Source organism: Pelobates fuscus, chromosome 7 (genome assembly GCF_036172605.1).
Source record: "Pelobates fuscus isolate aPelFus1 chromosome 7, aPelFus1.pri, whole genome shotgun sequence".
Classification (NCBI taxonomy): domain Eukaryota; kingdom Metazoa; phylum Chordata; class Amphibia; order Anura; family Pelobatidae; genus Pelobates; species Pelobates fuscus.
The window spans coordinates 84,715,868-84,730,416 of record NC_086323.1 but is presented as its reverse complement, the minus strand read 5'-3'; the positions used below and the strand labels follow the sequence as shown (position 1 = coordinate 84,730,416).

General features: G+C 42.4%; 1 protein-coding gene across 1 annotated transcript in view; it reads right to left on the bottom strand.

Moving 5' to 3' along the window:
• FMO3 (flavin containing dimethylaniline monoxygenase 3) overlaps positions 1 to 10,868 on the bottom strand; it is a 46,561-nt gene extending 35,693 nt beyond the window's left edge. Inside the window, exons 1-3 of the mRNA XM_063426160.1 lie at positions 10,731 to 10,868; positions 789 to 977; positions 492 to 654 (exon numbers count right to left, since the gene is read on the bottom strand). Of these exons, the coding sequence (XP_063282230.1) occupies positions 492 to 654; positions 789 to 977; positions 10,731 to 10,862 (484 nt within the window). The 5' untranslated portion in view covers positions 10,863 to 10,868. The remainder of the gene's footprint in view (positions 1 to 491; positions 655 to 788; positions 978 to 10,730) is intronic.
• Positions 10,869 to 14,549: the final 3,681 nt, after the last annotated feature.

Below are 14,549 nucleotides of genomic sequence, written 5' to 3'. Positions count from 1 at the left end.
ATCACAATTCATGATTTAGTATCCAACTACCATTTTGTTTTAATCAAATAGCATGCTTTTAATTTTTATTTATTACTTTAAAATTAACTATTTTTAGATATACAGTCAAAAACAAAACCACAAACTGTGAATGTAGCCCATCAATAATTCCTAATGCAATATTTTTTTTTCTCAAAAGTGCCAAGGCATTCAATTGAGATACAAATATTTCCATTTTGACAGAAAGCATGCACATCCCTAGACCAGGCTGATGCCTGCACGAACCACTGACAAGTACATACATGTTTCCAGAAGATATCTGGTTTCCTGACTATGACTACTAAGAAGCATCTGCTTCTTCAAGACCAGTATTAGGTTTTCTCCATCGCCTTGCTCTACTTTGAGTTTCTCGATACTAGCATTAAAACATCTACAATTGACTCGAATGTGAAAGATGAAAATACTGTGATATTGATTTTGCTTCTACAATTAAATATGCAAAGATGACATACCAGGAAAAGATTGAAGGGGTAGGTTTGGGTATACATGATGGCCTGTACAGAGAAGCACTGCATTAAAGGTGGTCAATTTTTGCTTTCCGTCACACTCTGTAACTACGTCCCATTTGCCTGTCTCTGTGAAATCGATTGATTTTTTTACACTGACCACAGTAGTCTAGTTGATAAAAAGAAGACAAGAAACAGATCGTAACAATGCACAGTGATTTGTTAAATAAATTAAGTTTGGTTACTGAATATTGCATATTAAAATCAAAAGGTACTTAAATGATCCATAGACAATGCAAATACCTTAAATTTGATTTGCCTTAGTAGGTCAAACTTTTCGGCATATAGACTCAAGTACTCCAGGAACAGAGTGTTATGCATGAAATTGGGGTACTCGTCAGGTATTGGAAAGTCGGGATAACACATCATTTCTTTGCACGCATTAGTGAATACAGAGCGGTAGATACTTGCCCTCCCATCTTCTGCATAATCCTATATTAAAAAAAAAAAAAATTAGAATATGTGGAGAAAAAGAAAAACTAGTGTAGAACCAGAAATGTGTCAAAGTCCTCATTTAAAATGACAAAAACTAGTAAACCGTCATAGGGACTATGACTAGAGATCCGACGAGGGAGTTACATATAGTTACATAGTAACATAGCTGAAAAGAGACTTGCGTCCATCAAGTTCAGCCTTCCTCACATTTGTTTTTTGCTGTTGATCCAAAAGAAGGCAAAAAAAACAGTTTGAAGCACTCCCAATTTTGCAACAAGCTAGGAAAAAGATTCCTTCTTGACTCCAGAATGGCAGTCAGACTTATCCTTGGATCAAGCAGTTATTACCCTACATTGAAAGATTATATCCTTGAATATTCTGTTTTTGCAAGTATGCATCTAGTAGCTGTTTGAACATCTGTATGGACTCTGATAAAACCAATTCTTCAGGCAGAGAATTCCACATCCTTATTGTTCTTACAGTAAAAAAACTGTTCCTTTGCCTTAGACAAAATCGTCTTTCTTCTAGTCTAAACACATGACCTCGTGTCCTATGTAAAGTCCGGTTTGTGAATAGATTTCCACACAATGGTTTGTATTGGCCCCGAATATATATATATGTATAATGTTATCATATCCCCTCTCAGGCGACGTTTTTCTAAACTAAATAGGTTTAAATTTGTTAACCTTTCTTCATAGCGGATATGTTCCATTCCTTTTATTAATTTTGTAGCCAGAGAAACTGCTATGTTTACAAATGGGTTAATCCAGCCTCGAGTGGCTGTCTCATTGACTGTCAGGATCCCGCGGGTGGCTGCGAGGGAAGGCTGCGCTCCGCTCGCGGCACTCACCCTCCAGCCGTCCACGGACCCCTCCTCCTCGTGAACTCGGCGAGCGGCATCCTCCCAGCCTCGGATGCCGCCCGCGTCTTCCTCTACGTCCCCCAGCGGCAGCATGCATGACGCTGCACGCTGGGAGACCGCCCAATTTATTACACGCCGGGGTCAGCCACCTGACCCGGCGTTAAAGGCACAGTGCCTCAATCACAGTGGGAGGTCTAGATACCTCCCACGTGTGATTGGATAATTTCCATTCAGAATTAACAATCAGAATTAACCTTATGGTTTAAATACTTACCTTTCCTGTTCCTCCCTGCCCTGTTGTGGTCTTTGCTTGCTAGCTTTGCTACTGAACTTGTGCTTATGGTTACGTACTCTCTGGCTTGTTTATCTGACTTTGTGACTTTCTCCTACCCTTTGACCTCGGCTTGTTTCTCGTTATTCTGTCTTCTGGTTCCCCTTACTCGGCTTGTCTCCTAACTATTCTTTGTGTGCAAATAAGTGAAAAGTATACCCTTTGCCTCTAGAAAAATACACAAATAAAACGTCAATAAAATTACTCATGTAATAAATGCAACAGACTAAATAATAAAGTCCAATAATAGTCTGTGTAGGTCCCTTTGTTCCCGATGTTTTCTGGTGTTACTCCATGATCAAATAAAATATGAAAATGCAAAGAAAAAAAGGGGGTAAATTAGTGATACACTATTTCACTACAAAAAGGGAATCCTTTGTACAAATAAGAATATTAATAAATTGACTTTATTTGAATCTTAGCTGGAAGCTAAGTATCAGTGTAAAAAACTTCACATAAATTAAAATTGGAATTAAAACAAACTCCAGATATCTTTAAATGAATAATAGTAGGGCTTCGTTACGGTATGCCTACTAGTTAGTACAGAAAGTGCTGGGTGCAGACCTTATGCTGTTCTCGGCGTCCCGAAATCAGCAGTTCAGATGTTGGTTTGCTGGTAACAGTGAAGGTGAATGCTCCCCAGGCGCTGGCTTTCTGTGATGTGAGTTGTGTCCCTCCAAACGCGTTTCTCCGTTCCAACGGCTTTATCAATGGATGCGGACTTTTCAGGTAAATGCCGCTTTTATAGCGGACTCTGATTTTCATTTAACACTTAATCAAAAACGATGTGTCAAACTTCTGGAATTCCATAACATTCATTAATAATACAATGTGAATAGTCTAACACATATTTTCAAATTCTTATTTGCGATCATGCTCACAATGTTACATTTTTGTTATTATGTGTCGCCATGGTTACTCCCGCTGGATACAAATTCAAACGTAACTGTCTTTCTTTTAACTTTCAATATATGGACATAATTCACAGGGCATTTCTACAATATACAGTCATGTATCGGTACACTTTTTATTGTTAGTGCTTTCTAACCAAGGGAGTAATACCAGTGCACTAAAAATTAAATGTATAAAAATAAATGTATTTAAAAATAAATGTATTAAAAAATGTATTAAAAAATGGTATTCACAATCCGATGTTTTGCAGTGAGTACTATACAAGTAGGTATAACTCTCTACCAATTGCTAATATTGATTCACAACAATATAGATCCATAAAATATGCTCAACAATAAAATAATAATCATAAAAATAATATGAAAAAAAAAGAAGTAGTTTACTAGATACAATTACGAATCTATGTTCTCTGATTTAAAGGTGTATACATATTGGAAAGTTGTGTTTTGTCACTGGAATGCAAAATGGGGTTATAAAGTGGGATCACCTATCACATAGGGAATCTAACAGTTTATTAAACTAAAGATCATGGAAAATAGATAGAGCTATGCCATAATTAATGCAAAAGAATAAATTGCATGAGGGGAGATAAGTATGATGTTGTACCTCTTAATTATATATTATTATTGTACTCCTATGAGGCACTATCATTATTATTATGATTCGAGATAAATACTATTATGGATCAGTGAGTGACCGAATTACTATTCTTTAGGAATCGATAGGTTATTATCTATCGCTATTTATCCTAAAAAATGGCATAATTCAAATTCTGCATTCAAGCCATTTGGTTGTAGTGTATTTAAATTATATATCCATTTCATCTCTTGTATGCCTAGCTGTTTCGTGTGGTCTCCACCTCTCCAGTGTTTCTTTACTTTGCATATGGCTTTAAAGTTCAAAAGGCTCATATCTGCTCCATGGTACTGTGCAAAATGTGCCGATACTGTATGTTGCATAAATTTCTTTTTGATATTTAGCATGTGCTCTCTGACTCTTATATACAACTGTCTTTTTGTTCTGCCCACGTACTGGAGTCCACATGGGCATTCCAGTACGTAGATTAAATTCACACTTTGACACGTAATGAAGTCCTTAATTTTAAATACTTCATTACGATTATTAACTTTTCTGTTAGAGATTTCATGTACTCCTTTCAATGTAGTGTTTCTGCTGGTTTTGCAAGCAATACACTCATTGCAGTAGAAGAAACCCTTTTTTGTTCTTTTTCCTTCCTTCTTGTTTCCTTTCAGATGATTATTTGTTAATTTATTTTTGAGGTTCCTAACTCCTCTAAATATTATCCTGGGTTTTTCAGGTATGGTACTAGTCAAAGATCTGTCTCTTTTTAGTAGGTGCCAGTGTTTCATCAGGATCTTTTTAAGTTGTATATTCTCTTTACTATAATCCAGAATGATGGGTGGAAAAAGGTTAGTTTGCTGTGGTGTTGCTCTGTCATTTCTTTCCTTTTCTCTTAGCAGGTTACTGCGTTCTATATCCTTCACTCTCAGTAGGTCATATTCTACTTCCTTAGGATCATAGTTTTTAGCCAGAAAATTTTCTTTTATTTTCTCTGCCTGTTCTATATATACTTGTTGGTCTGTACAATTGCGCCTTAATCTTCTAAATTCATTGTATGGTACATTTTTCAGCCATGCTGGAAGATGGCAACTTTCCTTTAAGATGAAACTGTTGACATCAACTTCCTTGAAATGTGTCCTTGTTTTCAGGATACCTGACTCAATATAGATGGTAAGATCAAGGAAATCCACAGATGTAGTGCTGTGGATTGTATTGAGTGCTACTCCCCAGGTATTATTGTTGATGTATACAAGAAATTTATCCAGTTCTTCTATGCTCCCTTCCCATACAAGAAAGATGTCATCAATATACCTCTTGTACCTATGGATATTTTTATTCCATGAGTGGGTGTTCCAGATATAATTGTTTTCCCATTCGCCCATGAATATATTGGCAAAACTGGGAGCAAATTTTGTCCCCATTGCAGTCCCTCTCTTCTGTAGGAAAAATTGGTCTTCAAAAAGGAAATAATTGTTCTTAAGTATAAATTCAATGCTTTCGATTATAAACGTGATTTGTGACTCTTCTAGATCTCCAATCCTCCTCAGGGTGTTCTTAACTGAATTGCACCCTACTTCATGTTCGATTATGGTATACAGTGATGTTACGTCCATGGATACCAGGATGAGATTTTCCTTCCATACCACGGAAGCCAGTTCCCGAATCATCTGCGTTGTGTCTTTTAGATGTGATTTCACTCCAAATACATATGGTTGTAAGAAATGATCAATGTACTGAGACAAGTTTGAAGTGATGGAATTAATGCCAGAAATAATAGGTCTGCCTGGTGGTGTTCTCAGGTTTTTATGTATCTTTGGTAAGAAGTAGAATGTTGGAGTTTTCGGAAAATTTATATCCAGGAATTTGTATTCTGACGCTTTTAGGATTCCTACCTCTTCAGCCTGTATAAGCATATTTTTCAGTGCTCTTTGTATCTTTTCCAATGGATCCTTGGGTAGCTTTTCATAAGTTTCCCCATGCTTAGCCCGGCCACTCTAAGGTCCGGTACAGCACCTTTTCTGTGTGTGTGTTAGCGTGTTTGGTTCCCCGAATCGTGACTTTACAACAGGGCCAAAATGGAACCTGCTGACATTCCACAGTTATTGGTTAATCAGGAAGCCAGAATGGATGGTTTGGACCACCGTATGGGCCAATTTGCTCAGGCTTTACAAATCATACTGGATCGTACCGCTCACTTGCAGCCTGGTGTCCAAGTAGCAGTTGCTACAATGCCAGACCCTGTTCCTGAGTCAGTACCCGCTCCTGCTCATGTAGTGCAAATGACGCCACCACAGCGTTATAGTGGTGATCCGTCATTATGTCGTGGTTTCCTCAACCAAATTGATATCCATTTAGTAGTGAATCCTCATTCCTATCCCACTGATAGAACCAAGATTGCTTTCCTTATTAACCATCTATCCGGGAAAGCTTTAGCATGGGCTAATCCCATATGGGAAAATACGTCCCCCTACATCCTTTGCTGAGTTTTTGACAGCCTTTAAATGTACTTTCGATCTACCCGGTACGGTTGCTTCTGCTGGCAAAGCTCTGCTTAGGGTTCGACAAGGGAACAGATCGGTAGCGGATTACACTATTGAATTCCGCACTACAGCAGCTGCAGTGGTTTGGAATAATGACACTCTCGTAACGGGCTTTCATGAAGGTTTGGCCGCTTACATCCTGGATGAAATAACGTCCAGGGAATTGCCTGTCCTTCTGGATGATCTTATTGATTATATCATCCATATTGATAATCATATTAGAGAGACATAGTCAGAGGCGTATGTATACACAGATGTTACCTGCTTCACCCAATACTACGCTACTAGCATTACCCCCTTCTAGCCAACCTCCCGTTGCCAAAAAGGAGGGTGACCTAAGGCCATGTATAGACTACAGGGGTCTGAACAATATAACGATTAAAAACGCCTACCCTATCCCCCTCATCACTGAGTTGTTTGATCGTGTTAAGGGTTCTAAGTACTTTACTAAATTAGACCTCAGGGGGGCTTATAACCTTGTCCGCATAAAGGAGAATGACGAGTGGAAGACAGCGTTCAATACGCGCAGTGGGCATTACGCATATCTGGTCATGCCTTTTGGACTGTGTAATGCTCCTGCTGTGTTTCAGGACCTCGTAAATGAGGTCCTTAGGAATCTATTGCATGTCTGTGCCGTGGTGTACCTCGACGACATACTTGTATATTCTCCTGATTTGAAGTCACATCATAATCATGTTAGGATGGTGCTTAAAAAGTTATTACAGAACGGACTTTATTGTAAGTTAGAAAAATGTTTGTTCGATCAGACCTCTGTGCAATTCCTAGGATATATAATTTCTGAACAGGGTTTCAGTATGGACCCTGCTAAATTGGAGGCCATACTGTCCTGGCCACTTCCCCAAGGACTTAAGGCTATCCAGCGATTTATAAGATTTGCTAACTATTATAGGAAATTTATAAAAAACTTTTCACCACTTATCTCCCCTATAACGAAGCTGACTAAAAAAGGTCTACACCCTAGGGTTTGGACTCCTGAAGCCCTTAAGGCCTTCAAAACTCTCAAGAAGGCATTTGCCTCTGTTCCAGTGATACACCACCCTGATCCTTCTCTTCCCTTTGTTATGGAAGTAGACGCTTCTGAATCAGGTGTGGGAGCAGTACTGTCACAGAGGTTATCGTATGACGAACCCCTCCATCCCTGTTGTTACTTTTCAAAAAGGTTGTCTGATCCAGAAAAGAATTACGATGTTGGGAACAGGGAACTATTAGCTATTGTGTTAGCTTTTAAGGAATGGAGGTACTTATTAGAAGGTTCTAGACACAAAATTATGGTTATAACAGATCATAAGAACCTCTCCTATATAGCTGATGCTAGAAGGTTGTCCGCCCGGCAGGCTAGATGGTCTCTATTTCTTTCACGCTTCCAATACGTTATTACCTATAGACCTGGTTGCCGTAATGCCAAAGCTGACGCTATCTCTCGACAGTATGAACCTTTAGAATTTGTTAACCCGACTCCTGAACCTATTGCACTTGCGTCTCAGATAATAGCTGCTACCCGTTTGGTTGTTTCGTCAACTTTCCTTGATAGCATTAAGACATACCAAACCCAAGCACCCCCTGAGACGCCGGTTGGTAAACTATACGGTAAAGTAAATTACAGAAAAATGTTGTTAACTTTATTTCACACCGCCAAAATTGCTGGTCATCCGGGGGTTACCAAAACCTATAAGGGCCTCCTTCAACAGTTCTGGTGGCCTTCACTTAAGCGAGTCGTAGTGGATTTTGTACAGGCTTGTCGGGTCTGTACGCAGTGTAAGTCCCCTAATCTGAGACCCCAGGGTCTACGGTTACCTCTATCTATACCCAAGAAACCATGGACCCACTTATCCATGGATTTCATTGTAGACCTTCCTCCTTCTGATGGTCAGACAGTGATATTGACTGTGACGGATAGGTTCTCTAAAATGGCGCACTTTATTCCGCTTAAGAAACTGCCTTCTGCGGTTCAGTTAGCTCAGGTGTTTGCCAAAGAAGTGTTCCGCTTGCATGGGGTACCTCAGGACATCGTATCTGACAGGGGCCCTCAATTTGTCTCTCGGAGGGGCTTTTGTGCTGAGATGGGGGTCTCCTTGTCGTTCACTTCCTCCTATCACTCGCAATCTAATGGTGCGGCCGAACGTGCTAATCAGTCTGTGGAATTGTATTTGTGCTGCTTAACTAATCCGCACCAGGACGACTGGTCTCGCCTTCTTCCGTGGGCTGAATTTGCCAGGAATACGGTGTCTCATTCGTCTACTGGCTTAAGTACTTTTGAGGTTGCTTATGGGTTTCGGCCTTCTGTCCTTCCCGGTGCGTTCTCCGACAAGGGAATGCCCGCTTTGGACCAGCACCTCGCCTCTTTGCAGAAGATGTGGGATCAGGTCCATATTGCGCTGTCTCGTTCAGCAGCTGCTCAGAAGAGGTTTGCGGCCCCTTCTTATGTTCTAGGTGATAGGGTATGGTTGTCCTCCAGGAACCTCCGTCTCAAGGTTCCCTCGATGAAGTTTGCTCCCAGATTTCTTGGTCCCTACAAGGTGTTACGTAGGGTTAACCACGTTTCCTACTCCCTAGACTTGCCTCCTTCCATGCGTATTCCGAACACGTTTCACATCTCGCTTTTGAAGCCCTTGCTGTGTAACCAGTTCTCTCATCCCCTCGGGCGGCCAGTTTCCCCTAACGCTGTCCCTAGTGACGTGTACGAAGTGGCTGCCCTTCTCGACTCTCGTGTTTCTAGGAGTCGGCTGCAATATCTGGTGGATTGGAAGGGGTACGGCCCTGAGGAGCGGTCTTGGCTTTCGAGCTCTAATCTGCACGCTCCCTCTTTGGTCCGCTCCTTTCATGCCCGGTTTCCTTTGAAGCCTTCTGCTTCCCGCCCTCCGGGCGGTCTTCGAGGGGGGGGGGGGGGTAATGTCAGCATCCCGCGGGCGGCTGCACTCCACTCGCAGCACTCACCCTCCAGCCGTCCGCGGCCCCCTCCTCCTCGTGCACTCGGCGAGCGGCATCCTCCCAGCCTCGGATGCCGCATGCGTCTTCCTCTACGTCCCTCAGCGGCAGCATGCATGACGCTGCACGCTGGTAGACCACCCAATTTATTACACGCCGGGGTCAGCCACCTGACCCGGCGTTAAAGGCACAGTGCCTCAATCACAGTGGGGGGTCTAGATACCTCCCACGTGTGATTGTTAATTCTGATTGGAAATTATCCAATCAGAATTAACCTTATGGTTTAAATACTTACCTTTCCTGTTCCTCCCTTCCCTGTTGTGGTCTTTGCTTGCTAGCTTTGCTACTGAACTTGTGTTTCTGGTTACGTACTCTCTGGCTTGTTTATCTGACTTTGTGACTTTCTCCTACCCTTTGACCTCGGCTTGTTTCTCGTTATTCTGTCTTCTGGTTCCCCTTACTCGGCTTGTCTCCTAACTATTCTTTGTGTGCTTAGCCCGGCTCTCTAAGGTCCGGTACAGCACCTTTTCTGTGTGTGTGTTAGCGTGTTTGGTTTCCCGAATCGTGACATTGACAGCCACTAGAGGCGCTTTCCACTGTGATTTTCACAGTGAGAAGACGCCCGCGTCCATAGGAAAGCATTGAGAATGCTTTCCTATGAGACTGGCTGAATGCGTGTGTGGCTCGTGCCGCGCATGCGCATTCAGCCGATGACGGGAAAGAAGGAGGAGGAGAGTCCCCAGCGCCGAGGGAGCCTGGCGCTGGAAAAAAGGTAAGGGATTAACCCCTTCCTCCCCCTAGAGCCTGGCGGGAGGGTGGCCCTGAGGGTGAGGGGGGCCCAAGGACTCTATAGAGCCAGGAAAACGAGTATGTTTTCCTGGCACTATAGTGGTCCTTTAAAACAACTGATGTTAGAGAAGGCGAGTGGGGTGTCATAAATATCAGAAGATGTGCCTGAAAGTGAAAGGTTCAGGTTGGCTGAGAATAGCCAGAAAAAGTAAATAAACAGAGGAGAGTCAACTCTAACTGTTGTAAGATATATCCCCAATGAATGCATGCATGTATTCACTGGTGCTGTATCTACTAAACAAGGATTTTTAATTTTGTGTCCATTTGGGCAGTGGAGTGTTCCTTTAATAATAAACAGATTTATTGCCAACTTCAGTGTGTTCTTTCAAATCAGTTTGATACATTTTGCAAGACTTGCATACATTATAAAATTATAACATATGCAGGTGAAAATATAAGCCTTTGGCCATAGCCCTTAATTATCTATTTTAGCACTATCCCTAAAATATAGTTATTCATGACAATCTTTATCAGAGAGATCCAAGTTCAAAAAAATTATTTGAACATTCACAAGTTAATTGCCCACATGAACATTGATAAACTCAGCACATAACCACAATAAATGCATTCTATAATATTGTAAATCAAGAACCATGTTGTATAATATTATACCCAAATATAAGTCACATTATTATTTATAAAATTAATTGGTTAAAAGATACAAAGTAGAACACTGCAGAAATAGTTTAGTGAAAAACATAATTTATGTAACAGATGAATCAACTCACTGTGAAACCCCAAAGACCCCCCACATTGTCACTTCTTTCAAAACAGGTGGTCCGATTTCCAGCTTCTACGCTGCATTTCAAGGCAGCAAGGCCGCTAATTCCAGCACCGATTACAGCTATATTTTTCTCCATAGGCCGAGACATCTAAAATGACCAGAATACAATTAACACAGTGACAAAACTATGAGGATTCTGAACCACCGACTGCAAATGTTATATGGACTTAATATCTCATCCACGAGTTTTGACTCTAATTCATAGTGCCAGATCCACCTGATATTTCTGGACACACTTCAGTTCTAGAGTCTGATGGATAGCATGTGAAAAGTGATGTAGAGCAATATGTAAGACTTTATGGAAGATGATCATTACTCAAAACCTATTTCTAGATACATTTTGTTGAAAACATGTTAGAATGTGATTGCTATATACTACAGGCCAGCACTTTCCATCAATGTCACAACAGCATAAAGATTTTGTGTGTTTCAGAAAATATGATGGATCTGAAAAGAAAACAATGACATTTCCCCACATCTACGATTCTCCAAAGCAATCGTCATTACCTTACACATTTAAGCACTTCAGGACCAACAAGTCTAGAATGTCATGATTAAAAGGTTAAACTAGATTGATAAGTGTACAGAATTATTCATTAAATTGGGAATTATGGATAACTGACAATTAAATTGAAAATTTTACCTAGAACATTTTTATATATAAAATAAGCAAGTTGAGAAATATTTTTGAATCGGCTATTTTAGAGTAAAGTACGTAATCCCCTTGTCAATTTTTTGTACAACCCTGAAGCGGTCTCATCTGAAGTCTTTATTTTATGAGGTCGGATTATTTCATTATTGCAGCTTTGCATTTATTTTGGGGTGAAAAGGAACTTTCCCCTATAATATAAATATATTATTTGTCAGGCTTTTGTTTTTAGGTAAAATAGATGGTCTGCAGAAAATACTTCTAGAAACCAGACTAATTTTACACATGCTGGTACTAATTATAGTTGCCACATCCAAAATATTTTTCATGGTATGTATTATGATTGACACTCCGCAGTATTTAGTAATGGGATTTTCAATGTTAAAGGGGACAAGGTAAGGTGATTTTAGCAAAAAAAAAAAAAAAAAAAAGGTATAAATAATATTTTACAAGTAATCAGATTTATTCACTTACATTTCAAACAAGGCTAAAACTGATGGAAAAGAAAATTGTTGAAACAGAGAATATATACAATGCCGCTCTTTTTACCTAAAATCTTCAATGTCACTGAATGTTCAGTGTAATTCACCGTTTAGTGAATAAGCCCTAAAATGTTTTAAAACGGTTACTTCAACTTTAAACCATTTAAGCATGGTCAAAAAAGGTCAAATTGAGGTGGTCTGAAGCCGGAGCAAGATGGACGTGTCCTCCTGAAGCTCCGTTAGGACCACGATGCCATAAGCTTACAATAGCGCTAAAAACACTGACCTGGACGAGAAAATAACCGGGGGAGCCATTATGGACAGGCGGGCACCGAAGAAACAGTCCAAAAAGCCATCGGAACACGGAGCCACGGTGATTGATCTGTTTGCGGCCTCCCGCGCCATGCGATCGCAAGCCCAAGATGGCGGACGGGAAAGCCCGATGGCTCCGAGATCACCCTCTAGCCCGGGAGCGGCGGCGGCCTCGGAAGTGTCGGAAGCTAATACTGCGCAAATCCTAGCAAAACTGGCGGAGGTTCGCGGTTACTTAGCTGCGGAAATCACCAGAAACACACACGAGGTCAAGGCCGAAATTCAGGCCTTGGGAGCGAGGACGGCGGTGCTGGAGCAGCGTGTGGAGTCCACGGTCGTGGCCCACAATGCCGCTACGGCTCAGATTAACCAGCTGTCTTCCAGATTGACCGCGGCGGAATCTGCCCTGGACGACCTGGGGAACAGGTCCAGGCGGAACAACATCAGGCTTCGGGGTCTACCCGAACAGGAAGGTGAGGGCCCGCTGCTGGAAGTGGTCACTAAGATCCTGAAGCCTTTGCTGCCGGACATGCCGGATAATCAGTGGCATATCGAGAGAGCGCACAGAGCTCTCAGGGCAAGAAGAGCGACTGACAACCGCCCGAGGGACGTGATTATTAAGTTTCTCTTCTACCAGACGAAAGAAGCCCTGCTGAAGAGGAGTAGAGAGGGCCCAATCAGGTATGGCGGGGTAGAACTCACCCTGTTTCAAGACCTGACACCGGCCACACTCCAAAAAAGAAGGCTGTGGCGCCCTGTGACGGGGCTCCTACAGAGGCATGGAGTGAAATACGCTTGGGGCTTTCCATTCCGTTTGTTGGCGTTCCGGGATGGTCGCACCAAAACCTTGTACGCGGACGGAGACCCGGCGGCGTTTCTGAGGAGCCTGGATATCCGAGACCAGATCGAGCTGTCGGAGCTTCCTCCTGCCGTAGAGGAGCTGCGTCCCCTCCCCGGTGAGTGGGACACGGCGGGTGAGTGAGTCCCGGTGTGGTAGGCCGACCCGGATCCGGCGGTGGTTGGCGGAGAGGAGATCGGGTTTTTTGTCTCTCCACTCCGGAGGGGGGGCTCTTAAGATGCGGATGGTATGGCGGGTTTTTGGAGCCTAATTTCCATTGGGGCTCACCCAGTGGGGGCATGGTTGGGGAGCTCCCGTGAGGGTCCCTGAGAAGGCCCTCGGGCCCGGGTGGGTTCGTGGAGCACCTATTCCCCTTATTGGGTGGGTTAGGGTTGCTGAGACATGACGCCCCTTCATTGATTATGCGTGCCCCCTATGTTTTTTCTTTATGGGCTGCACGCCGGGGTGGTCAGATTCACCGTTTATTTTTATATTTCTGTTTTCTCATGTTGGGGTGCGGGGATCGGAGAGGATCGGGACTGGGGGTCATTTGCCTCCTAGCCAGCATCTCAAAGTAGACTACGGAACTATCATGCCTTTAGACGATGTTGTCCCCCCCCCCCCCCCCTCCCTTTTTCTTTTTTTTTTCTCTCTCCCGGGCTACTGTTTTTATATAACCCACGGCCGCAAGGAGGGAGGTGGGGGGATGATGTCTGGCTACTGTTATGTATGTCGCTATGTACTTTTTTGCGCAATTGTATTGCGTTGTATTATGTTTGCACGGGTGGGGGACGGAACCGTGGGGAGCCGGGTAGGCAATAGGGCCCTAGTTTTTTGAGGTGTAATTGCTATGGTTGGCTTAGATGGTTAGGCCCTACAGGGGGCATGGAAGCGTGGGCTCGCTCTCTCGTCCCCGTATGGGTGGGGGAGGGTGGTGTCTGGGCCGGAGCCACGAGATGGCGCCGGGATCCCCCTAGGTAGTATGGGGTAGAGTGACCTTCCCCTCCCTGCTCCTGGCCCCTCCTATCCCTGGCTTGGGAACGTAGTCTCACCTTGGGGGACGCCCCTCCGCACCGGCGGCCATCCGCCCGAGTTTATTCTTGCACTATACCTATGTACTCATTCGTTTATTTCTTTTGCAGCACTCTCTCAGCACCGGGTTATTCGTTTATTCATTGCCTTATATTAGGCTTGCTTTATTGGTGTGTACGACTTCTACTTAGCAAAAAAAAAAAAAAAAAACTATATATCTTATATTAGAAAAAAAAAAAAACAAGAATAATAGTTAAAAAAAAAAAAAAAAAAAAAGGGGAAAAAAAAAAAAAAAATACAAAATAAAACAACAAAAAGAAATACATTTGTTCAATTACGATTAATACCTTCTCAACTATGTCTCCTCTGGTTATGCATATTGGAGCATAAGATATTAGATACTCTGGCTCATTTACTCGGTTTTGTTTGCCCTCCCTGCCGTTAAGGGTT